The 25,916-nt window shown below is 38.3% G+C and overlaps 3 protein-coding genes and 1 long non-coding RNA gene across 4 annotated transcripts; 1 reads left to right on the forward strand and 3 right to left on the reverse strand.

Annotated features, from left to right (window-relative positions):
* Positions 1–2,384: 2,384 nt before the first annotated feature.
* mrpl35 (mitochondrial ribosomal protein L35) lies at positions 2,385–5,071 on the forward strand. Its single transcript, XM_074660382.1, has 4 exons — positions 2,385–2,511; positions 2,701–2,866; positions 4,102–4,246; positions 4,810–5,071. The coding sequence occupies exons 1-4, from the start codon at positions 2,481–2,483 to the stop codon at positions 4,996–4,998; spliced, it is 531 nt and encodes a 176-aa protein (XP_074516483.1). The 5' UTR covers positions 2,385–2,480; the 3' UTR covers positions 4,999–5,071.
* reep1 (receptor accessory protein 1) lies at positions 4,647–15,464 on the reverse strand. The gene is made up of 8 exons (XM_074660381.1): positions 15,339–15,464; positions 13,784–13,856; positions 12,802–12,878; positions 12,537–12,657; positions 12,014–12,127; positions 11,051–11,216; positions 9,132–9,379; positions 4,647–7,253 (listed from the first exon to the last, which is right to left on the reverse strand). Exons 1-8 carry the CDS (start codon positions 15,368–15,370, stop codon positions 7,182–7,184), a joined length of 903 nt encoding a protein of 300 aa, XP_074516482.1. The 5' UTR covers positions 15,371–15,464; the 3' UTR covers positions 4,647–7,181.
* Positions 15,465–18,350: 2,886 nt separating this feature from the next.
* On the reverse strand, positions 18,351–24,646 carry chmp3 (charged multivesicular body protein 3). Its single transcript, XM_074660383.1, has 6 exons — positions 24,491–24,646; positions 22,910–22,970; positions 22,326–22,505; positions 22,060–22,181; positions 21,784–21,898; positions 18,351–19,356 (listed from the first exon to the last, which is right to left on the reverse strand). The coding sequence occupies exons 1-6, from the start codon at positions 24,533–24,535 to the stop codon at positions 19,217–19,219; spliced, it is 663 nt and encodes a 220-aa protein (XP_074516484.1). The 5' UTR covers positions 24,536–24,646; the 3' UTR covers positions 18,351–19,216.
* LOC141783225 (uncharacterized) lies at positions 23,028–24,483 on the reverse strand. The gene is made up of 2 exons (XR_012597236.1): positions 23,354–24,483; positions 23,028–23,224 (listed from the first exon to the last, which is right to left on the reverse strand). It is a non-coding gene; the product is annotated as an uncharacterized LOC141783225 (long non-coding RNA).
* Positions 24,647–25,916: the final 1,270 nt, after the last annotated feature.

The raw sequence follows: 25,916 nt of genomic DNA on the forward strand, positions 1-25,916 counted from the left end.
TTAGTATAGTTCAAGTTTAATCCCAAGTATACTTTATGTAACAAGTATACTAATATCAGTGTTCTAGTAGTATACTTATAAGTGTACTACTTGAATACTTCTTGGGACTAAATTGGCCCAAATTTATAGAAGTATACTTTAAATTTAAGAGTAGTAAACTTATAGTATACTTTTAGTTTCCTAGTTACAGTATATACTTATAGCTCACTTTTTAGTTTACGAAAGTACACTTTAAAGTATACTCTCCGTAAACTACTAGTTTAATAGTTGTTACTGCAAGTATACTTGTAAGTTTTGTTTAAGTAAACTTAAAGTACTTAGCCAAATATACTTTTCTGTAAACTTTTCAGTATAAGCCAAGTATACTTGGACTTTTCCGTATACTTGCCAAGTACACTTAGACTTTTCTGTACATTTGTCGGTATAAGCCAAGTATACTTAAGTATAATTTTGTTAAGCGTATCTCTGATAAGTACATAAAAAGTAAACTGAAAGCATAATCTCTTATTTTAAGTTTAAAGAAGTATACTAAACCACACTTGAATAAACTTCTTTTTTTTGTAAGGGTAGCAATGCTACAATGTAAAAATACTCCATTACAATTTGTTTTTTAAATCCTGCATTCAAAATTGACTCTAGTAAAAGTACAGTAGCAGTAGAAGTATTTACAGCAAAATACTTTGTAAGCTTAAAAAGTAAAAGTACTGATCCAGAATGGTCTATTGTATATATTTTATTAGTGGATTGTTATTATTGATAAAATAAAATAAGGGGATTATTAATCCCGAAGGAAATTCTTGTGCCAGAGATTCCTCAAAAATACAACAAAATTACAACAAGTTCAAGTGTATAAAATACAATGTATAAAAAAAGTACTAAGAAAAGTACTATTTCTAGCAACAGTGCCTAAAGGAATAACAATTAAGTAAGATACATTCAGTAAAATGAGTGAATAAGATAAGTAAAATAAAAAAGGTAAAGTAAGATAAAAAACAAAATGCATTACTGATGCATTAACATGTAAGGAGCATTTTAATGTTGCAGCTGGTCGAGGTGGAAATAATCTGCTGTTGGGTAGTTAAATATAGGCCTAAAACAATAATTCATGTTCTATAAACTCATGTTTTAAAAAAAAATATTTAAGTGGCTGTCAAATAAATGTAGTGTGGTGAAAAAGTACAATAATTCCCTCTGAAATTTGGCAGAATAAAATAATACATTAGCAAAAAAAAAAAAAGGAGGAAATATTCCTATATTTTGGATATTTTTGGTAGATATTTTTAACATACGCACGGAAACTTCTTTAAATCTAATTCTCAAATTCATTCACATAATACTAGACAGGTTAATCATCTTCACCTGCCTTTTTACAAAACAAAACATGGCCAGTACTCCCTCAGATATCGTGGTGTACAAATATGGAACACCAAAATACATGTTATCAAGAGCTCGTTATCCTTAGAACATTTTAAAAGGAAATTATCATCACATTTAATTCATGATGTCTAATTATCTTTTGATATGTTTATATACATTTTCCTTTCTTTTGTGCTGTTTTTTGTATGTATTTCATTGTTTTTATTGGATTGTTTTCCACTGTTGGTTAGGTTTTTCGGCACATTTTGTGTACTTTTTGTTGTTGTTTAACTTTTATTGTATTTTTAAAATGATGTTAATTTAGATCTTTCTTCCTTTTTTGTTATTTTTTTTCTCCTGGGGTTGGGGGGGAAGTCCTTTGTATAAGCCTGTGGCTTCTTGACCTCTCCTGAGACATTTTTTTTTTTTTTTCATTGAGTAGATTTTGTGCAGTTTTATATATGTGCAAATAAATCAATACAAAATAAATAAATAAATATGTTTAGATATATATTTTTTTTTTCTGTACTGTTTTTTGTATGTATTTCATTGTTTTTATTGGATTGTTTTCCACTGTTTGGTTAGGTTTTTCTGCACATTTTGTGTACTTCTTGTTGTTGTTTAACTTTTGTTGTATTTTTAAAATTATGCTATGTTTATTTTTATTTATTATTATTATGTTTTTTTTTTCATTGACTGGATTTTGTGCAGTTTTTAGATATGTGCAAATAAATAAAATAAATAAAATAAATAAAATAAATAAAATAAATAAATAAAATAAATAAAATAAATAAAATAAATAAAATAAATAAATGTAGGCCTAAAACAATAAATCATGTTCTTTATAAGCTCATGTTTTAAAAAAAAATAATTTAAGTGGCTGTCAAATAAATGTAGTGTGGTTAAAAAGTACAATAATTCCCTCTGAAATTTGGCCCATTATAATAATACATTAGCAAAAAAAAAAAGAGGAAATATTTTGAATATTTTTGTTAGATATTTTTAACATGTGTGTCCAGTAACAGTTGATAGGTGGCGGTGACGCACAGTGTCCTAGTAACTCTGGATGCGACCAAATTGAAGTTTGTCCACAACAGGACTCCGTACTTCCGTCAGGAGAAAGCATGGCGGCCGCTCTGGCAAGGAGGGTGTCCGGTTTGTACATAATATTTAACCTTCATACTTACTTATTTCACTCTCTTAACCCCGTAAATGTTTAGTGTTTTATCCGTCTTTAATGCACTGAACTGTGGGAACAATTGTGCGCAGGAGTAGTTTGTTATCATAGATAGTAGGTGAGGTTGTTTCTCATGTTGTCTTCATGTTGTCCTTGTTGTGTGTCAGGGCTGCTGAGGCCGCTGTCGGTCTCTCTGGCTGCCAGGACACCACAGCTCTGTAAGTTCTCCATCCTCCTCCAGCCTCCACCTCTCTACAGCTCTGCTGCAGCCGCTCTCCGAGCTCCTCAGCCGGCTGCAGTGTGTCAGACACCCCGGTACAACCTCCTACAACGGTAAACACTGCTGCTGACATTCACACTACTGTCAGGTGCATATTAACAGCAATAGCTACTGTAACCACTTCGTAGTAAGATGAATATCAACATATATGTCTCCCTTATATTTACACTATAGCCAAAAGTATGTTAACACCCTTTGCTGGGGCTGTTTTGTATGGGTTTGAGCCTTTGTTTTATTTAAAGGAAATCTCAATACTACAACACGTTTTATTTTATACTGTGTTTGTGTGCTTTTCGTGGCAACAGTCAGGGTTGGTATAACAGTCTGTGGAGGTGCAGCCAAACATCTTTAACTACTTTATTGTAATGATTGAATATCCAAAACCACAAATAAAATGCTGTTCTCCACAATTGTATCTGGTGCAGCGAGAAATCTCAAAGAGGGATGTATCAAAACTAGTCTTCGAAGCTTAATTTCCATGGTATTCAACCTCCAAATTACTATTCGATATATTATAATATATATATGTATATATAATATATATATACATATATATATTATATATACATAAAATATATATATTATATATACATATAATTGCATATTATATTATATATATTATATATATTATATATCGAATAGTAATTTGGAATTTGAATACCATGGCAACGGACGAAACTTCGAAGCCTAGTTTTGATACATCCCTCTCTGAGATTTCTCGCTGCACCAGATACAATTGTGTATATATATATATATACAGTATATATATTATATATATTTAATAACATTTAAATAAAGTAAATCCCCAAAAAGCCCATGAAATAAGGAATAATCCCACAAATTATTCATTATTCAGATTCAACATTAAATTATTATTAGTTATTCTCAGATGGATATCACTGTTTGTTGTGTGTAGAGGTGCGTGCGTCTACAGTAGTGCGGCAGCGGCGCCGTCCCTGGCACTGAAGCTGAGGAGATGGAGACAGACAGAAGAACATGCCAGCCTGCCGCGCTGCTCCGCAAACCTTTGAATACCTTTGAATATTCCCCACCGAAGCTTCAAAGCCCCAAAAATTTTAATTTGGGACAGACCTATCCCTAATATCACCCCTTTTTATCAAAGTCTTACATTTAAGAGGTATTAGTTTCTTAATCAAAACCAAATGAAACTAATATTTATTTGTGTTAAGTGATAAAATATTGTTCTATATTTTGAGTGAATTGAACCTTCTTTATTTAAAAAGTGTTGTGACCTTTCTCTACTCTGCTTCTCTGTGTGTTGCTGCAGGGTATCGGCACTTATTCCCAGTGTGACTCAACAACCAAGCAGAAGTCTGACGTATGTCAGTCTGAAGAAGGGGAAGAGGAAGAGTGTAAAATCCGTGACAGACCGGTTCATGAGGCTGCATTGTGACCTTTGGATCAGACGAAAGGTAGTCGATGAGTCTTTTACTGGGAACTGCCAAAATCACTGATTTCTTTTCTTTGCACCTTTGTACCTGCTGACCACAGAGGTACTTTTTGTCATATCTCACAGGTGCTTTATACTATCATTCAATTTTTTCATGACTTTGTCAATCAATTTGTTCTTAATCACTTCATATCATTTTGTGTTTCTGTTTTAATTTGTGCTTAAATAATAATTTTAGATACCAATGTAGTCCAAAGCACCCAGTTGTAGCCAATACATTTTTAATAGATAAAATGTTTTCCATGGGTCCTAATTTAATGTATCACACACTATCAGGGGGGTAGGGACAGTCATTTTGATTTTGTCATTTAACTTTCCTAAATCAATCTTTTTTTCTTTCTTTTTTTTCTTCAAATGACATTAATTACATGACTTATAATGTTTTGAGAAGAAATAAGTTAACATTTTGCTATGATAGTTGTTTCTTACAGTAGTTTATGTAGTCCTTGTATGTCAAATATGTTGGTAGGATGAAGGTTAAGAACAGTGTTTCCAATCTGACTTCTTGTTTTCGGGTGTAAACAGGCTGGATACAAGAAGAAACTGTGGAAGAAGAAACCTGCCAGACGAAAGCGCCTGAGGGAGCTCGTATTCTGTAACAAAACACAGAGCAAGCTTTTCGATAAAATGACAACCTCTTTTTGGAAAAGGAGGAACTGGTTTGTTAATGATCCATACCTGAAGTACCACGATCGGGTCAACCTCAAAGTGTAATTTGCTGATTCATGTAGTGACATCTTGTTTTCTGTATTAATGTTATATATGTAATAAAATCATATATCTTGAATGATCCTTTTCTTTGTTGTTGCTGTTTTAAGATAACAAGACAAAAAAGATGAACACACAGTCAAAGTTTTGCTTCATATTTAATGGCTGTAAATCGATTTAAACAGAAATATTTAACCTAGTAGAACGATAAATTGATAGTCACGAACCATCATGTCACCACTTCACTTCTTTTTGTTTTATATTTCACAATCAAGTTGAAATTTAAGTAATTTGACATTCTGGCCTGCCAGAACAAAAATTCTTGGGATAACTTAAGTGGTTTCTCCTCATGGATAAATTCAAAGTGGCTAATTTATTAGTAAATAAGACGTTATTCATATATATGTGTATAGCCAACATGTATGTATAGTCGTAACATTTCATATTCTTTCTACAAAGCAACCCAAAAATGACCCAAAATAAGTCATTGTTTACCAGCAAGGCATCCGAACAAAATCATTTAAGAAATCAAATTTTCATACAAACTAATAACAAACATCATGCAATGATGAGTTTATCAGTTACGCACAAGTATACAAATCTGCTACTTAGCAATGTGTTTTTTTTATGTTTTACTTTGCATGAATTTTAATAGAAGGAAATCACCTCCAGCACTAACACTGATACCACTAACGTTGAAACACAATCAGATTTTTTCACCATTTATCCATTAAAAGGACATTTCATGTGCATAACAAGTGTATCTACAACATCAGAGTGAATGACGTGTAAACAGAACAGTTGTACCTGAGAAGCTTTTGTTTTAAACTTCAAACCACCCTAAATGATACAGATACGATGATGGAAATTATAAATCTACCCATCGACAACAAACACAGTGATATGTTGTGTAAAATGTTGCTATGATTCAGGCTCAGTGAATTAAGTACAAGATGAAAACATAAAGTGTATCACCATGCAATATTAACTTAAATGTAAGTTTGTAAACCTGCGGACCAATAAAGTCACTGAATGAAGTCCTAAAAAATAAGCAAGAAGAAGGTAAGATCGTTGGGTTTAGTGTTGCTCAGTTAACAGCAGAGCACTACACAGTGATTTCAAATATGGAAACAGAACCATGTTTATAAACGGTAAATATTTACCCATGTTATAATCTATTTCTGCTACAGCTGAAAGTGACATATTCCTAATTGGCCTTAAATTGCAAATTAAATTTGTCAATTAAATGACAAAACTGACCAGTAGATTGTCAAAAACAGTCTGCTCCACTGAGGAAACCTCTTGTAGTACTGACTTTATTTGTCTGTGATGCTATCACTTGTTACACAAGTAATTATTTCTTTACCACAGAAGAAATAAGCAATAATGATAAAGTTATTTGTGATAATATTCAGCTACTAATCTGTCATGATTATTGTTTTATGTCATTTTTGGCCGTTTCAGAGTATTGAGGGCAGTAATTTTATATTCTAAACATAGTGCAAAATGATTTTTTAATGAGAACATAGTTGTGTTAGAAATACTTATATCGTGTGTGGAGACATTTTTGATTTTTATGTCTTTCTTTAAGGCTTTAATCGAGAGGTAAATAACAGAATATAGTCTGCCACTGCTGTCTCACTTTTCATTACCACCAAGGTTACGTTGTCTCATCTCAGAAAAAAAGTTTTTTGGGTGATTTCTGAATACTTTAATGTGATAATTAATCAGTGCAGAATTCAGCTGAATGGGGTCAAAATCTTGGCTTTTAACACATTCTCTGAGAGTGACCGTGTCACTCTCAATGCCTGCTTTATTATTCAGTGACAGTACATTCTGTTAATTGAACAGCGTACTAATGACTGGGAAGACACACATGCAATTGCTTACCCAAACCTGATATATAAAAACAATCAAATCAGAAAGATGAAGCACATACCAACTGTACATAAATACACATTCAATAACCTACAAACTCAAAATGTCTATCAGCATGGAGCCCATTCATTCATTTGTTCTATCTCAATGTTTTTAAATCATGAGCCATATACTATATATAGAGGGGTCATCATAGGTCACTTTGGTAATACCTTATTCCAAAGCAAGGCTGCTTCAGTCATGTAGCTTTTGGCCATTCAGTATTTTCACTTCTTGCAGCAAAGGCAGCTGGAGTAGTCTTTAGGACAGTTTCACATGGCTTCATTGTTCGAAGAAAGAGCGCTCCTGGATCTTGTGAGAGGCCTTAAGACTCTAAGAGGAGGCTAGAAGGGAGGACAGATGAGGATAGAGAGGGAGAGTTTAGTTAGCTAACAGCTACAACGAGTTGTACAGTAGTCAAAGGATATGGCTGGCGTTATTTTGTATTTTTCTTTTTGTCAACAAATCCCAAGGTAAGACCAAATCTAACAATGTGTTAGTTTGTCTCTCAAGACTTTCATACCTCCGTACCCTGTCTGTGAATGAACTTTCTCAGTCTAAAGCCCAATGGTTCCTACCATAGACTGTATATAAAGACGGACGACATGACAGCTCCCCAAAAGTGAAGCCAAAACATCTGGATCGCCCCCTGGTGGGTGGCTGCAGTATACGTCATACAGCCAGCCCCCTCCATGTTAGTGTGTGGGACATGGGCCAAACTAAAAAGTAAAATTACACATCAAATAAGATGGTTTCTGTCATTTTAGGTAGTTCTTATCACGCTGATGTCTGTTCAAGTGTTTATTTTTCTGTTAAGTTTGGTTTTAATTAGTTATTTGATGTTGTAAAAAGAGGGTGAGATGTCATGATTGGCAGCTGTGAGTCTCTCTCGCTGATAAGCTTCGGCAGTGCTCGGTTTGCGATTGGTTCGGGCAGGTGGTTGGGCGGGACCTTGATACCACCTATCACTACTGCACAGACTCTGGCTCCAAATGACGTCAAAATCTCAATAACAACTCCCGTATCCGGGGTTATTTTGGCTCCACTTCTGCACAGTGGGAGGAAGTGGAGACGAGTCGTCCATCTTTATATACAGTCTATGGTTCCTACTGAAGACATACATCTTTAAAAGCAGGTCAAGTATTTCGTTTTGTTTTAATCATCACATACGTGGAATTTTACCTCTGCGTTTAACCCATCCTAAGCATTTTTAGCAGCAGTGAACTGCTGTAAAGCGCCCGGTGAGCCACTTGGGATTCAGTGTCTCGCTCAAGGACACTTCGACATGGGATCGAACTGCCAACCTTGTGATTAAAGGACGACCCGCTCTACCCCCCGGAGCCACAGCCGCCCCATTTTTGAAAAGGAGTCAATAGCTGGGCATTAGCTTTTTGAAAACAATTTCTAAAACAGGAGTGAATAGTGTATTTGTTTGGGACTATTTTCAGCTGCGGATTAATACGCCTTTGGTCCTCTACTGAGCAGCAGAACGCTGTATGTGGGACTGACTTAAATAAACGACAGTGTCCATGTTCATTGTGATGTAGGAACATGTCACCCGGTGCAACAGAGTGGCTCATTGTCCTCATTTTAGACAAAAAGATGTTCTATGGCACAGAGGAATAAGCAATATCATGCTTCGGCTACACAGACGATATTCATTCATGGGATGAATTCATTGTTTTTCAAGGGATTTGTTGACTATAAGAATAATATAGAATACTGCTGGCCGTATCCTTAAAACGGTGCTGCTTCATTTAGCATCACCATGCCAAACAAACTGATATTAGATGTTGAAATGTATTAATGAACACCCGTTCATTCCAGGGGCTGATTATGCAGAGTCATTTCCATAAACATCACATCAAACGTAGAAGTTATTATCAGGGCTGAAATACACCAGAAGGCAATTCATGTCAATATGTCAACCATGTTTTCCCATGCCACATTTCCAGACAAAGTGAGCAACTGCAATCATGCAAGAGCAAGAGCACACGTTATTCATTTGAACTAAACAATAATTCCACTAACTCAACACACGGTTCAGCTTCATCAGTGCAGAAATCCTACTGCAGAAGTACTGAACCATGATGAATCATTTAGCTACACAGCAGCAGCAGAAATGAGTGAATCGGTGAGTAAATCGGTGAGTAAATCACCACTCTCAAGGGGCAGTTAGAGTCAGGCAGCAGCTGAGCAGCCATGTTGATGAGGCAGTCTACCTCAGGAGCCTTCCTTTTAGACAGCCTGAGCTGCGGAGAGCATGATGCCGCCCGCACCCCTTTCCCCACCTCCTCAGGCTGCTCCGGAGCTGGAGGAGAGGGAGGTGGAGAGGGTGTGGAGGACTGGGGTGTCATTGAGGACGTGATAGACTCGGACTCAGAAGGTGAAATGGTCTGGGACAGCAACTCCTTGGAGTCATATTGGTCCAACCGCAACACCTCAAACTCTGTCATGTCAAAATCCTCTCCTGTAGCGTGAAAAAAGGTTGGTGGAAGGGATGAATAACATGTAAATCCTGTGACTATTGAATTGAAAGCAAAATCCTTTTTGTGTGATTGCTGTGGAGTGGATTTTGGTCAGCTGGGATTATGAAACATCATAACGCATTATCATTCTGCAGACCACAGAGCAGAGACTAAATAGGAAGTTATGATACACTGAGGCCAACATGCCTAACAAGCCTGTTCTATTTTTAGTATCTTTATGTTGTGTATATTTGACTATATTGTTAAAATGGAGTTTTAAAAACGTCACAATAGTTTTAAAGGACATTTTTGTGATATTACATATTTTTCATATTGTCAACAAATCCCTTGAAAAGACCAAAACCAACAGTGAATTGATCCTTACAGCTTATCCTCTGTGTGATAGACCTCCATTGTTTTACAAAAACAACAGTGAGCCACACTGTTACACTGTTGAGTGACATGTTCCTTCATTGCAATGAACATGGGAACTGTAGTTTACTTTTAGTCAATCCCACATTCACCATCCTGCTGCTATAAATACTCACTAAAGCACCAAATGTATATTAACACTACTGAAAATAGTCCCCAACAAATACACGGTTCATTCCTGTTTTAACAAGAACACTACATTGTCCAACTGTTTTTGGAAACTACTGAGCATTTTTTTTAATTAAATATATTTGGTGGGAACCAATGGACTGAGAGCCACAGGCAGGGTGTGGTCAGGAAGTATTTAGAGACGGACTAAAACATAGTTCTGGTCAGTTAATGGGATTTGTTGACAATAACAAAATACATATTATAACCAGACTTATCCTTTAAATCATGGAGAATCCATAATTAAGCGTACTCATAAAATGACAGCAGCTATGTTAATAATATGCTCTGATATTAACAGAATCAATTTAGCCACTCACTTACTTACTTAGCATTATATTATTATTACTAATATTTTGTCAGTTTGGTTGTTTTTTCTTACTTTTTTCTTTTCTTTTATTTATTTAATTATTTTTTTCTTCTTTTTCTTTTATTTGTATTTATTTATTTATTTTTCTATTCTTTCCCCTCACATAGTATATTGCTTTTGGATTTATGATTCCGTTGTGGCATGCGCTCTGTCTTGGTCAATCATATTGTGTGATGGGAGGTATTTTGTATCTTGGAGAACAAAGTGCATGTATTGGTTAGCTGAGTCAATAAATAAAAAGTAAAACAAGATATTAACAGAAATAATCTCAATTCCTTGTTTGATAAAAAGATCAGTTGTGCCTCAACTGTGCAGATATTTCAGTCCAGTGTAAACAGTTGTGTCTAAATCTACAAAGGAATAATTATCAGCTGAAATCCCCCCAGCTACATGTGAGTTTTATCACAGGGTGGTTAGCCTGGCAGCGCTGCGAGGTCTGACCTGCTCCAAACAGGAAGGCAGGACTGAAGTTAGGGGCCCACTCAGGAAAACAGAGGTCCTGAACAATATCTGTCAGCTTAAACAAGCTTGAACAGGAAGACAGAAATCTACAAGATAATCTGTTTTACACAAACGAACCAGGCACTGCTATTGCATTATAATGGCATCATTATGGCTAATATTCTCAACACTACAACAGAGTTTTTAATATGCCTCTATTAGCTTGTACATTTCTGTGCTGGTCAGAGTAATGTCTGCTCACCTTTGTTGCAGCTCTCCGACTTGCTGCGCATCATAGTCCTGGTCCTATGCTGCTGTGCTTCTGCAGGCTGCGTAGCACCAGGGCCGGTGTTAACGGGGTCAGACTGATAGGAAGACAGATCCTGCATGCTGAAGCTCCTCAGTCTGTCTGACAGGACCCCTTGGCTCTAGAACAGGTAACACCACATATTCAGTTTAGTGTCAGCAGCCATATGTGACAGCTAGAGCATCGATCATCTTTAGGGGTGACAATCGGCTACTTCAAAAACAAACACTCATAAACCTACTTTATTATGTGAGTAGCAAACAACATGACAGGCATGGACGGATTATGAGACCATGGACCTCTGGGCACAGACATGTAAAGGGCCCCTACCCCTCCTACATACAGTAAGAACCACAGATTCAAAGACACATCTTTTTGGTAATTTTGCATCCCTTTGTAGATGTTTTGCATCTCTTCATGGTTGTTTTGTGTCTCTTTCTGGTTATTTTGTGTCTCGTTTTGGTTGTTTGGGGTCCCTTTGTGGTTGTTTTGCATCTTGGTAGTCATTTTGTGTCTCTTTTTAGTCATTTCACATCTCTGTGGTATTTTTGTGTCTCTTTAAAGTTGTTTTGCAGCCTTGTTGTCATTTTGTGTCTCTTTTGGTTGTTTTGTGTCTCTTTCTGGTTATTTTGTGTTTCTTTTTGGTAGTTTTGTGTCTCTTTTTAGTTGTTTTGCAGCTTTGTAGTCATTTTGTGTCTCTTTTTGGTCATTTCACGTCTCTGTGGTAGTGTTTGTGTGTCTTTTGTGACTTCCCACATAGAAATGTTAGCAGTAACTTCAAACAGAGGCTCTGGCCCAGGGCCCCCCGAACCTGTTTGGCCCCCCGGGCCTGTGCTCAGTAGGCCCGTTCAGTAATCCATCCATGATGCTACTGTACCCCCAGGTCAATACAAAACAAATGCCCACAGTCTGCATTACCTTTGTCGCAGCCATGACTGCAGCTGTGGCGGCAACATTCAGCCCTTTTCTCCCAAAATGCACCAGTGTGTCATAGCTTTTGTCCTTCGCTTGGCAGATATACTCATCAATGTCCTGAAACAAGGACAAAAAGAAAAAAATCACATGAACATTGTGTTTCTATTATTATGTCACGCCTTATTTTATGCGCTGTGTTGACAGATGTTTCTTATATTGCTCGATTACTAATCTTCACCAACTCACTAATGTGTTTCCTGACTGAGAGTGAGAGGAAAAAGGAAAGGAGAAAGGGAGGAACACCATGACACTTCCTCTCTCCTGTCCCACAAACACATCTTTAACAGCTAAAGTGGAAAAGTGAATTGTCACAAAGGCACTTTTGTTCTCTAGACAGCTGCGAAGCTCAAATTCTATTACTTACAAAACCACGCAGACTAACTTAAACTGAATATTTTCACCTACGCCTTTCCTTGAACTGCATCAGCGGAAGAAAAGAAAGGTACAACAAAAGACGGGGTTGCACCTTTTCTTTTGAGGAAAGCGTGGGATGAACAAACTTCCTGTATAGCACACTGGAGCCTTTAGTGTAAGGGGACAGCAGCCACACCACGAAGGCTATCTTCAGTTCATAGTAGAAAGGAATCCTGCAATCAAGACACAAAATGATGGAGCCACCGGTACAACAAAGCATCATAACACACATGCTTTACATCTCTGTGACAAAATATGGTACGTGATATAAAAACAGTTATTAAATTGATTAACATTAAATATCTGAAGTCACTTACCAACATAGAAACATATCTGTAAACACTTCCACAGCAGTGAATAGGGCAAATATTATCCAGTACATCATCCATTTCACCTAAAAATGTAACACAACAGTGAAAGACAGTTAAAGGGCCGGTGTGTAACATTTCAGGGGATCTGTTAGCAGAAATGGAATATAATATTAATAACTATGTTTTCATTAATGTATAATCACCTGACACTAAGAATCGTTGTGTTTTAGTTAGCTTAGGGAGCGGGTCGCTTAATTACGAGTCGCTAAATTATAAATCCTGCTATAGCTAAGGCATGGCCCGCCCTACACTGCCTCTGATTGGCTAGTACTCGCTGCCTTCATTGGTTGGATTGGTTAGGTTTAGGCATGAGGAGTGACATCGGTTAGGGTTACGGTAAGAATATCACGGTAAGTCAATCAGAGGTAGAGTAAGACTAGTCAGAGGAAGAATAGGGTAGATCATGCCTATGCTATAGTAGGATTCGTAATATCGCTAGCGTGTCCTCTTCACGGAGTCCGCCTGGTTGCACCGCCTTGTTTCTACAGTAGCCCAGAATGGACAAACCAAACTCTGGCTCCAGAGAGAGCCTTTCATGTTCTTACATTACCTGAAGACCACCGTAGTTCTCCGACATGCTTGTGAAACTGCGGTAACGTGAGCTGCAGAGTGCAAAACCGTGGTACCGCCAGCCACCGTCTGACTTCTGTTGCTCCTAAAGTAGTGTTATTATGGTAAGGATGGCCTCTGAGAGAGGCGTTATCACGGTTTTGCACTTGGCGGCTCACGTTACCACAGTCTTGAAAAGGGAGGAGTGAGCGGAAGGGTATTCAGTTGGTTGCAATCTGCAACCACACCACTAGAAGCCGCCAAATCCTACACACTGTCCCTTTAAAGTAGCTACACACAACACCTTGTAGAGTCAAATCTAGGAGGACAACACTGCCTGATATCATCTCGTAACCAAAAATACAAATGATATACTCACATATTCTTTCACATCTTTCGACTTCACAGCCTTATAAGATGAGTATGCAGGATACAGTGTACCGAACACAAGTCTAGAAGACAGAAAATGTGCCAGAAACAAAACATTTAACACTGCAGTCAAACAGATATTTCAAATGTGCACGAAAAACATAGAATCAAGACATTGGTAGATGTAATAAATCATGATTATGGACAATTATGGCAGAGATTTCAAATTGGGCTCTTGAAAAATACCTGGGTTCAAATGTCAAATGTCAAATGTATTTCTCTGCATGAAAAATATCTGGAAATATGTTTTTTTTCTGTTTTCTATGTATACATTTATACAAGACATTTGGACAGGTTGTCAGATGAGACCAAGAATCCAGAAAGAAACTATCAAATCAACCATGCAAAGTTAGCTCTTCAGGTGCTAAACTGACAGCCATGAGGTAAAATTAGCTTCCATGTGGTTTCTTCCTTTTCTTTACATTTCTATTCGTGTGTAGACACCTGTGCTGCTTGCTGGGTGTCCTGCCAGAGACAGGACCCTGCTGAAGTGCTATACAGTCAGTTAGGCAACAGCTGTTAGAATGTGACCTGATCAAATTACTGACCCACATCATGTTGCAGCCTTCCAGCCTGACTGTGCGCTAACAGAGTTAACAAACACAAGGACACTAAAAATAAACAGGTCATCTGTAGTAGGAGACTAAACATTTCTGTTGGAGATCGGACTTAAAAAAATGACCCACATAACCTGCAGGTTGTGATCAGCCAGGGCTGAGACAGCTCTATCTATGTAACCAGACCTCCTAATCTAAATTTAATTGCCTCACTATTTTGAGGCCTGCTGTTGGTATAGGGTCTGGGTATAGCCTACACCGGCTGCAAAGCTGCTGATTCATACTTTGTGCAGGTACAAATAACCACAACTTAAATGTCATCCTATTGTTGAATCATTCAGATTCATATATATACACATATAAGGGAATAAATCAGGATGCATGTCTTATTACATGAATAACTCTCGCATTGTAACCTGAGAAGGCTGACCCATCCCTTTGTTTTTTTTTCTTCCCAATATGGGACATCAACAGCTCCTGTTGTTCAGTCACCTCACTGACATTTAGCTTTTCTGCCAGTGAAAGACGCCTTTGATTTCTGGATCTGACTCATATCACCATCTCATGGGTGATAATAAGATTATTCAGCCAATCACGTCACCTCTTTGTCTGTAATAAAATGATAAACACAAAGAGTGCCACAAATACAGGAGGTCTATATACAGGCCTATAGCATTCCTGCTGCTTAAAAGTACAATCCTGAGGCATTTGCACTGTTTTTTTCAGGCAACAAATAATAATAAACGGACGTCTGCTGTCCTTCACACACTGACGTCTGATTCTGATTAAAATATCAGACAATTTGCGGGGGCATGTGAAGCGCACCGCTCCTGCACCGACTATATGAGCGCCTCAAACGCCCGCAATAATCGGGAACAGCGTGTTATTATTAACCTATACTTTATGACAGAGCATATGGACAGAAAGAAATAATAAAAAATGACTTACACCACAAGTCTAGAGATGATCCAGGAGACCATTGCGCTGGAAAAGGCAAGAAGACGCGCTGTCTGTCTGCTGGGAGGAGTTTCCTCCAGATGACAGGCAGCAACGTGATGCAGGATAAACACACTACAACTCTTATCCATAGATGGCAGTGTTGCATTGCACAGATAGCAATGTCTGCTGGGTAAAGATGAGGCTGCACTGGCTAAAAGTGATATGATTGTAGGCTACACTGTAAACACTTGCTGTTAATTTACAGCAGGATTTCAACAGTATTAACCTGTTATTGCTAAAAACAGTGCTTTACTGTTAATACAAAAGAAAACCTGTTAAATTACGCTCATAGGCCGTTTTCTAACTGAACTATAATGCATTCTTAAAAAACATCACTTTACTGCTGATCAACTGTTTAAAGTATCATCAGTAACAGTTTCATGCAGTATTTCTTTTTAATTCTGGGACCTGATCTGCACATGTGAGGCTTGTACATTGTACATGATTGTAAAAACAGTGAATTAGCTTTATTGTTCTTCACTCACATGTTGTTATGGTTTGCATTCTGTGCTTGTAGCCAGCTATAGACAGACATTTTGGGGAAAGTGTCAACAAGTCTATTATAGCCTTTTTCCTAACAAGTGCCTTTAATTGTATTTAGTGTGACTATTCCTATGTCTGTAACCTGCTAAGTCTATTCATCTAGGCAAAAAATAATGTTTATTAAAATGTATGTAAAAAAATACAACCTAAATTGTGTATTAAAACAAATCAGTAAGATAAAAGAAAGGTGAAAAACAGCTATATAATGTATCTTTAAACAGTAAATTAACTGTAAAATACTGTGAAATTAATTTTTAAAAAAACAGTTCAAACTGTATTTTTCATTAACAGTACAAAGCTGTAAATTTCAGCGACAGTATAATAATGTTAATTTTACAGTAACATAAAGGCAACCCTGCTGCCAGTTCTTTATTGTTATTTTACTGGGAAATTCTTAACAGTGTGGCTAAAAGTGATATGATTGTAGGTTACCTGTTGGGCCCCTGTTGACACCCATCGGTCTACAGGACAGAAAATAAGACTAAGCTACTGGAGTTACACTACACTATACTCATTTTTAACAGTCTCTTCTGCACTATATTCACTTTTGTAATAGTCCTGTATCACAGTTGTTACCCTGCACTATATTCAGTTTTAACAGTTTTCTTCATCTCCTTGTATTTTTATATCTGGTATATTTTTTTTGTACTTTGCACTACTAACTTTTTTACTGCCTTTTTACTAACATGTTTTGCACTTTGGAACTGTGATGCTGGAAACTTGAATTTCCCTCGGGATCAATAAAGTTACTATCTATCTATCTATCTATCATCTATCAATCAGAGTGTGTGTACCCTGGAGGCCCCCAAAGATCCCATGAAGCACTTTGCACCAGAAGACATAGCAGACTTATTATTTTCCCCAGAGATCCAGAAACTCAGTTTTACTAAAATTCTTATTAAACTATATATTTAGAAATATGCACCATGTGGTTATAAGGGTGAAACTAAGATATCTCGCTTATTTGCTAGATTCATCATTTTGTCTTTGGTAAATTAATTTCCACAGCGTCGTTCTAGTCTTCGGACCACTCAAAGAGCTTTACACTACATGTCAGCATTCACACACACATTTCATACACTGATGGCAGAGGCTGCCATACAACCTGCCCATCAGGATCTAATCTAAATACTCATTCACACACCGACGGCACAGCCTTCCGGCGTAATTTGGGGTTCAGTATCTTGCAATATTCATCTACAAATTTATGTAGATGGATATTTTTTTTTTTAAATAATACATCTACAGAGCCTTTAGCCTTATGGCTTTTCCTGAAAAAAAAGATTACGATTGTGAATCAACCATTTTAAAAACTTTGACGGGTCCAAAATGAATGTTTTGTTTATCTCTGTGGAAGATATCTGACGTTTGGTTCCCACTTCTAACAAGGCTTATGAGCCATTAGTATAATAATGTTGGTATCACGTGGTATCTCTGGGTCGTCAGTGTGGAAAAAAACAGATAAATGGCTGAGATTGGCAGTATGTAAGTAAATGTAATGGAACGGGGGAAGGAAAATGCGCCATCTAGTGGCTGAATGTTATCAATAGCACCTTTAACCTTTAACAGTGAATCCTCACAATGGAGAAGCTTGAATCGAAGAGTATAGGTTGTTGTTTTAAGTGATTATCAAATTAGTTGCCCATTCATTTAACATCTATGAATCGACAAATTGTTTCAGCTCTACATGTCATACTATAATAATACAGCTCTTAAAACAAGATGTGCATAAAATCTCTGGACCTCTGGGAACACCTGCTCCATCAGAGCCACAGTATGCCTTTGCTTTGTCCAGCCTCTGGCCTACATACCGAAGCCAGAGAACAAAATACAACAAAAGCTGCTGAGGGAGTGCTGTAGCTGGTAGAAATCTAATCCTTTTGTCCAGTTTGAAGCCAAGGAATGGCTTCAAAACAAGGTTGCCTGAAATGCACCACCAACAAGCTTTAGGTTTCTTGCCCTTCTTTAAAAAAACACACTCTATGTATCAGTGTACTGTAATTCTACTCCCATCGTCAGGCAGGTTATATATATATAAAAAGGGCAGGAATTAATTATTTGACATAGTTAGAGTCATGCCTCCAGCACCTAATAATTGGCAGACTGCAATCCCAGAACAGCAGAACGATGAAAAGCAGCACTCAGTCATTTAACTCTTTACTGCTCAGTTTGTTTTCAGAACCGCTGAGCAAGCTGTTTTATCTGCAGGACAGGTGTTTGTGTCAACTGAATTAGATTTTCCGTGCAGTACCGTTTCCGACCTGTTGAGTGGGCTGTTGCAACCAGCAGGTTCAGAGTTCCCAAAAGTTTATTTCTGATTAGATTAAACCAAGCGTTTAGTGTTTGTTGTGAGGTTGAAGGGTTAAATGTATAGTAAGTTATTACTACAGGTGTAATACAGTGTACTTATTGGCAACCTTTGTTCTTAAAAGTTTATTTCCTTATTTTTTCCCCCCATTGACATACAAAAATTATACGCACAATACTTCCACAATACATAGGTTCTGCACTAACCAACCTTTCCATTTCCTCTGCATCATCCTGCTGAGAAGGAACTCAATTGTGATACAAAGTCAAACATTAAACAAGCTGAATGTTAATGCAAATAAAAATTGATTAGGATAGTATGTGTGCATTTTTTCTGACAAGTGCACTTAACATGTATGACCACATATAGAATAGATACATTTTGACTGTACAGAAAATGAACTATCAAAAGGAGAAATCCACCCAACCATCTCTAGTGTTTCAGATAATGTAGGCTAGCTACCAGTAAACAGAACAGCTGTTGCTTACAAAATGTATCCGACCAGATTAGAACAACTGCCGAATAGTGATCTAGGGAGTGATTTATGTGCAGGGTGGATATTTATTCGCTTGTTTGGATCATAAACACCCAAGTACCTCCACCACCAGTCCATAACTTAGGACAGAATAATATGATGACGCACTGTAGGCACAGCAGGCTTTTCATACTTACATTATATACACTTTCTTAAACCTTCTGTTTGACTTTGGATAATAAAGACTTACCTAGGGTTACCCCCGATAATAAGAGACAAAAAGCAAAACAGTTTTTCTTCTGGTTGAGTAGCCACACGTTCTATATAAAAAAAACTTTTTAAAGACATTAACTGTCGTAGCACAAAGCCAACCCCAAATGATTATGTGAAATCATAAGTATAATATGAAGCAGAGAGGATGCTCAGCACTGTAAGCCCAGCACCAGAATTGTCCTTTTTGGAGGGAGCAGTCTGACTTTGACAGAAGAGTGGCAGTTCACCTTAGCTCCTCAGAGCTTCCAATCTCGACTGCATCGCTTCCATGTCTTCCTCTGACTCATCCTCTGAAGCTGCAGCGGCCGCAGCGGGCTGTATAACAGGCAGGGCGTCTGTGACTTTGCTTGGCGCTTTGCCAAGAGCACCTAACAAAAGAAAACAGAGTCATGAAACAGAGCATTCAATATAACTAATTTGTGGTGCAATAGAGTGCTCCAGGGATGACGTATTTTTGTAGGCCAACCAGGAAGTTAGCATCGCCCTGGTTCCCTCGACAAAAAGCCAATGGGGGATTTCTATTGGGTTTTAGATTATTGCAGAAAATAAACTCTGTGGCAAACACACGTTTATGATACTTACATGTTTGTTCAGCAAGATAATCTTCACAAATGAACACCACTTTTATGATTTTTGAAGTGTAAATAGAATGACCAGAAGTAAAAAGCTAACGTTGCGCTATAAACGAACTACACCATGGTCGCATGAGCACGAGGATAAACACAACGAGGTTATAAAGGTGGACGAGTCGGCATGATGACGTTTAGTGGTCTCATTTAGCCACTTGTTAGCAACCGCCAAATTCACGAACCCTGAAACACTGTGCAGACCAGTTGTCACCAGTGTTTACAGGGATTTTCAACACCTCCCTGGAAAACTGCAGGGTGCCGGCCTGCTTCAAAGCCTCCACCATCATCCCGGTCCCCAAGAAGCCAAGGATCACAGGTCTTCAGGACTACAGACCCGTCGCCCTGACCTCCGTTATAATGAAGACCTTTGAACGCCTTGTGCTCCACCACCTAAAGACTATCACCAACCCCCTGCTGGACCCACTGCAGTTCGCCTACAGAGCCAACAGGTCTGTAGACGACGCAGTAAATTTAGCCCTCCACTACATCCTCCAGCACCTGGACTCCCCTGGCTCCTATGCCAGGATCCTGTTTGTGGACTTCAGCTCCGCATTCAACACCATCAGCCCAGCTCTGCTACAGGACAAGCTTTCCCTGCTGAGCGTGCCTGACTCCACCTGCAGGTGGATCACAGACTTTCTAACAAGACAGGAGTCAGCACGTAAGGCTGGGGAAGCAAGTCTCCGACACCCAGACCATCAGCACCGGTGCCCCCCAAGGCTGCGTTCTCTCCCCACTGCTTTTCTCCCTGTACACCAACGGCTGCACCTCCAGACACCAATCTGTCAGGCTCCTTAAGTTTGCAGACGACACCACCCTCATCGGCCTCATCTCCGAGGGTGACGAGTCTGCCTACAGATGGGAGGTTGACCATCTGGCATCCTGGTGCAGCCAGAACCACATGGAGCTGAATGCTCTGAAGACAGTGGAGATGGCAGTGGACTTCAGAAGGAACTCAGCCCCGCTCCCCCCCCTCATCCTGCGCGGCTCCCCAGTTAACACGGTGGAGTCGTTCCGTTTCCTGGGCACGACCATCGCCCAGGACCTCAAGTGGGAGCTGAACATCAGCTCCCTCATCAGTAAGGCCCAGCAGAGGATGTACTTCCTGAGGCAGTTGAAGAAATTCAACCTGCCACAGACCATGATGGTGCACTTCTACTCGGCCATCATCGAGTCCATCCTCACCTCCTCCATCACCGTCTGGTTTGCCGCTGCCACCGCCAAGGACAAGGCCAGGCTGCAGCGGGTCATCCGTGCTGCAGAGAGGGCGATTGGCTGCAACCTTCCCTCCCTCCAGGAGCTGTACACCTCCAGGACCATAAGGAGGGCAGGGAAGATTGTGGCCGACCCCTCCCATCCTGGACACCATCTCTTTCAGACTTTACCATCTGGCAGGAGGTTAAGGTCCATCAGGACCAAAACCTCACGCCACAAAAACAGTTTTTTCCCCATGGCAGTGGGGCTCTCCAACAACCCATCCGCCCCCCTGTGACTGTCTCTCCCTCACACACACACTACGGCCCCCCCCCCCCTACCCCCCTACCCCGACACTGACTCTCCCCCTCTCTCATACACTCTCAATACCACCCCCTACAGTATCCCTCTCTCTCCCTCTCTCTCCCTCTGATACCTGATTGTTTTGTTTTGTTTGCACACCGACAATATTTGCACTATCTGTTTATACCATGTTTATTTTATAGCTTATTTTGTAAATTGTACATTTTTTATTCTTATTTTATTCTAACGTTTATCTATTCTTGTTATTATACTGTTTGCCTCGCACCAATAAGCCAAAGAAAATTCCTCGTGTATACCCCTTACACCTGGCAATAAACACCTTTCTGATTCTGATTCTGATTCTGATTCTGATTCTGATTTATTGATGGATTTTATATCGTAGAACAAAACTTTTAAATCTGCTCAGCGTGTGTTAACCACAGACATTATTTCAGGCATCTAACTAAAAACCTATTAAAAAAAACCATTGACTTCCAGACGAGGGAACTGGAAGTGCTAAAATGCTGACTCATTTCCAGGTTTTATAAAAACTCTATTTAAACTGTGGTTCAGACTTAAATTCTTTGAAAATCTAGACACTAAAAACCTTATAGCAAAACAAGAATGCAACAATGTATTGTGATGATTTAGTTGAACAAATATCGTCACCTGCTGTGATCTCAAAGAGGATCTTGTCAACCTCTGCCTCTGCCTCTTCCTCCATCTCCTCTCCATCTTCCATGCTCTCAAATGTGTCTTCCAGCATTTCCTCAATGATGCCAGCCTGAAAGATGAATATGTGATTGTGTACATGATGCCATGGTTTAGCAAATGTTAAAAGAAGTAATGGTATATGGTGATGGGAGTTAGCTGCATTCTTCCATTTCTTGTAGTAACTTGATTGTTAGTCAATTTGATCTTTTTATGTTGGACACGGCTGCTGACCTTCATCATCTCCTTTGATAGATCCCTCATGGTGGCCTGGATCTCTGGGATTTTGACTAGGTTCTGCATTGCTTTCATCACTTCTGTGCTCTTCTGCAGGGCCCCGGCTACACGCAGCACAGCTAGAAACGCACAAAATACATTCCCTTCACTGACAGCGCAGAGCAGAACATTAAGCTCTCCAGCAAACTGTTCACCTGATGACTGTCATTTTATCTAAAGTTCTTTACGGTCTAATAACCCAGCTGCTGTGCTCCCAAACTCACCAAGCTGATTCTTCATGCTGAGCAGCACAGAGTTCATGTGGGCTTTGGATGCGTAAAGTTTTGAGATAGCTCGTTTTGAATGAATCATCTCCTTTGCGAGAATCACACACACCTCCTTCTCGCCCCTTTTGGCAGCATCTTTGATGGATCTTTTAACTTTGTCTTCTTCCTTTTTAATATCTGAAACAAAAGGGCATGCCATTTCATAAAACACAAAAAAGTAATATAACTTAAATAATTAGGTCATTGCATGTAGTGGGTAATGAAAATATACAACACAAATAGCCATCTTACGGAGTCATTGCCTCTAGTGTAAAGTCATTTATACTATTTGTCATTTTTCAGACTAATAAGTCAAAGAGATAATAAGTCAGTTGTAGTCAGTTCAAATCAATGTGTTTTAAGCAAAGTATCTCTATTTTGCGATGTGATTATCTCTGCCATTTGCTTTCAAATACTTAGAAATCACAGACTAATCATGAAACTATATTATAAATGTATAAATTGGACAGACATCTTATAATAAATCTTTACAGTTTAAATTTACAGTTAAATGGTACTGTCAAATGCTGATGGTATCTTACCTCGAATTTGTCTGTCAATCGCTCTCATTTCCTTCCTGATTTTATGAGTCCACTCATTGACCTGAAATTATACATTGTTATTACAAACTGCACTGATCTTGCCTTAACATTTACAGTTGTTTTTTTTATATAATATGTTTATTGGGTTTTCTTATTTTCACAAACACAATAAGAATAAGAATTAAAAAAAACAACAACAAACAAACAAACAAACACTGGTACAGCTCAGATAAAAAAATGTATATAGGAGGTCATAGGAAATAGTCCATGGTGCAGGGAAGTCACAGGATATATGAGTTCATGTTCAAGAGAGTCCTTATGAGATAATGGAAGAGAGATCAGGTCCAATATAATTCAGATAGGGCTGTCAGATATTGTGGAACTGATCTACTTTGGCATGTAGATTTTTGTGAGATATTCCAAAGAGACCATCTCAAATATGACTTTACGCCAGCCTTGAACAGAGGCTTTCTTATCACTAATCCACTGTAGTAATATACTTTTTTCTAGCAGCAAATGTAAGAATGTTATATAACCTTTTATTGGCTGCTGTAGTTATATTTGTACTTGGGATTCCTAAAATCAAAGACATTGGATTCATTTCTAAATCCTTATCAAATATCTTTTCCATTTCACATAATATTTCAGACCAGTACTTCTGTTTTTTTTTTTTACATTTTCTAATGCCCACTTCAACGTAGCGTTACGTGTTGTATTAGAATAAAACAATGTACAACTTTTTAAGTCAAGAATTAACTTTAAAACACTACTGCTTGTTTGCAAATCACTAAAGGGGGTAGGTCCAAATTACCTCTCAGGTATGCTTCAACAGTACACACCTACTAGATCTGTAAGGTCACTGGGAAAACATCTACTAGTAGTAAACACGAAGGAAACAAGGTGAGGCTATAAGCTGCTCAACTGTGGAACAAACTTCCAGATGAGATCAAAGTGGCCACTTTCAAATCTAGACTCAAGACCAAAAACTGTTATCAGACGCCTTTCTTAATGATCAAATGCTGCACTTTACTGTCTTTTGATTGTTTTTATTATCCTTTTATTTATTTTTTCTTTTAACTTACACTTTTATATTCTTTTATTCGTTTTTATCTTACTCACTTTGTGCTTTTTTATCTTGCTTTTATGTATGTAAAGCACTTTGTGTGTGAAATGTGCTATATAAATAAACTTGCCTTGCCTTTTAGCAGCTAAACTGTAACAGATCAAGATGTTCTGCTACGCTGAAGGGAACAATCAGGATTGTTTGTTTACATTGAAGCGACTGACAGCAGACAGCAGTGTTAGCTGACTGTTAATGATGCCTACAAACAAACATTAAACACGGTACACATAGTGTGAGTAGACACCAGATACTATCCCGGGGACTGTTGTTTAGTTATTAAACTAGACTAGTGTGAGTTGTTTAGTTGTTATTAAGAAGTAGCAACAGATTGAACTGAGCGGAGTTAAACTGACAGCTAGCTAACGTTAGCATGGTTAGCATTAAGACGCTGTCGTTGTTTTCTTTACTCCGGACTAAACTCTGAAAGACAGCCCTGGTGTTCAGCAGTCAGTACTCACCAGGTCCTTTGGTGGTTTATCTGGTGTTCTGCCGAACAGCCCCATTGCGACTAACTGAGTTTAAATGCCGAGCTAACTCCACCTGACTGCAACTAGCTAGCTAGCTCAGCTTGTTGGACCAGCACTTCCTGTTCTAAAGCAAGGCCTATGGAAGAGGTTAGGACACGCGTCAAATCTTAGGGAGTATTGCGCATGCGCAGTAAAATCTGACCGGCAATCGTCAAAATTGAGTTACACTGCGCATGCGTTGTTCACAACACAACCTCCCTCCATAGGCAAGGCAAGGCAGCTTTATTTGTATAGCACATTTCAGCAACAGGGCAATTCAAAGTGCTTTACATAAACATTCAAGAACATTGCGACAAAGTGCAAAAGAACATTAAGACATAATTAAAACAGTTAAAACATTAAATATTAGAAAATAAGAAAAAGCTAAAAATAAAAACTATAGGATAGAAGCTAACATAGAATATAACACACAAAAGTAAAAGCTGTAGTGCAGTATAAGATCATTATCTGGTTTAATAAAAGGCAGCAGCAAACAGGAATGTTTTAAGCTTTGATTTAAAAGAACTCAGAGTTGGAGTTGGTCCTAGTTTTCTGGGAGCTTGTTCCAAATATTTGGTGCATAAAAACTGAACGCTGCTTCTTGTGCATGTTTAGTTGTGACTCTGGGGACACTAAGCAGACCTGATCCAGATGACCCGAGAGGTCTAGATGGTTCATAACATAGCAGAAGATCAGAAATATATTTTGGCCCTAAATCATTTAGTGCTTTGTAAACCAGCAGCAGTATAGGCCTTGTTCTCGCTCAGGTCGGTCGGGCTCAGTACGAACATGAAGGAACATTCAGTCCATCTGTTTCCTCATCAAGGAAACAAAGACAAGTGTTTAAGTGAAGATGAAATCGAACCAGACCCACAGCCAATACAATTGTGTTTATGGTGAGCCATTTTAACATGTAAAAGGATTTCACATAAAAAGATATCCATGGTGCATTTATGGCCAGTCAAAACTTTACTTTACTAGTCTTTGACTAGTCAGAATTAAAATGACTTTATGGTCACTAATCTTCCCTGGGCCTATACCAGGGGTCAGCAACCTAAGGCTCCGGAGCCACATGCGGCTCTTTAGCCCCTCTCCAGTTATGACTTTATTCTCTTAATATTACGTCTTTTTTCTCGTAAAGTCCTGACTTTATTCTCTTAATATTATGACTTTTTTTCGTAATGTTACAACTTTTTTCTCGTAATATTATGACTTTATTCTGGAAATTTCAGATTTTTTTTTTCCCTCAATGTGGCCCTAATACTCCGTAGTACATTCACTCACTGCATTAGACTTATATACTATATACTTAGACTATAAACTGTGTTACCTTCATCACAATGCTCAAATGTTTTGCGGCTCCAGACAGATTTTTTTT

This window comes from Sebastes fasciatus, chromosome 15 (assembly GCF_043250625.1).
Source record: "Sebastes fasciatus isolate fSebFas1 chromosome 15, fSebFas1.pri, whole genome shotgun sequence".
NCBI lineage: Eukaryota > Metazoa > Chordata > Actinopteri > Perciformes > Sebastidae > Sebastes > Sebastes fasciatus.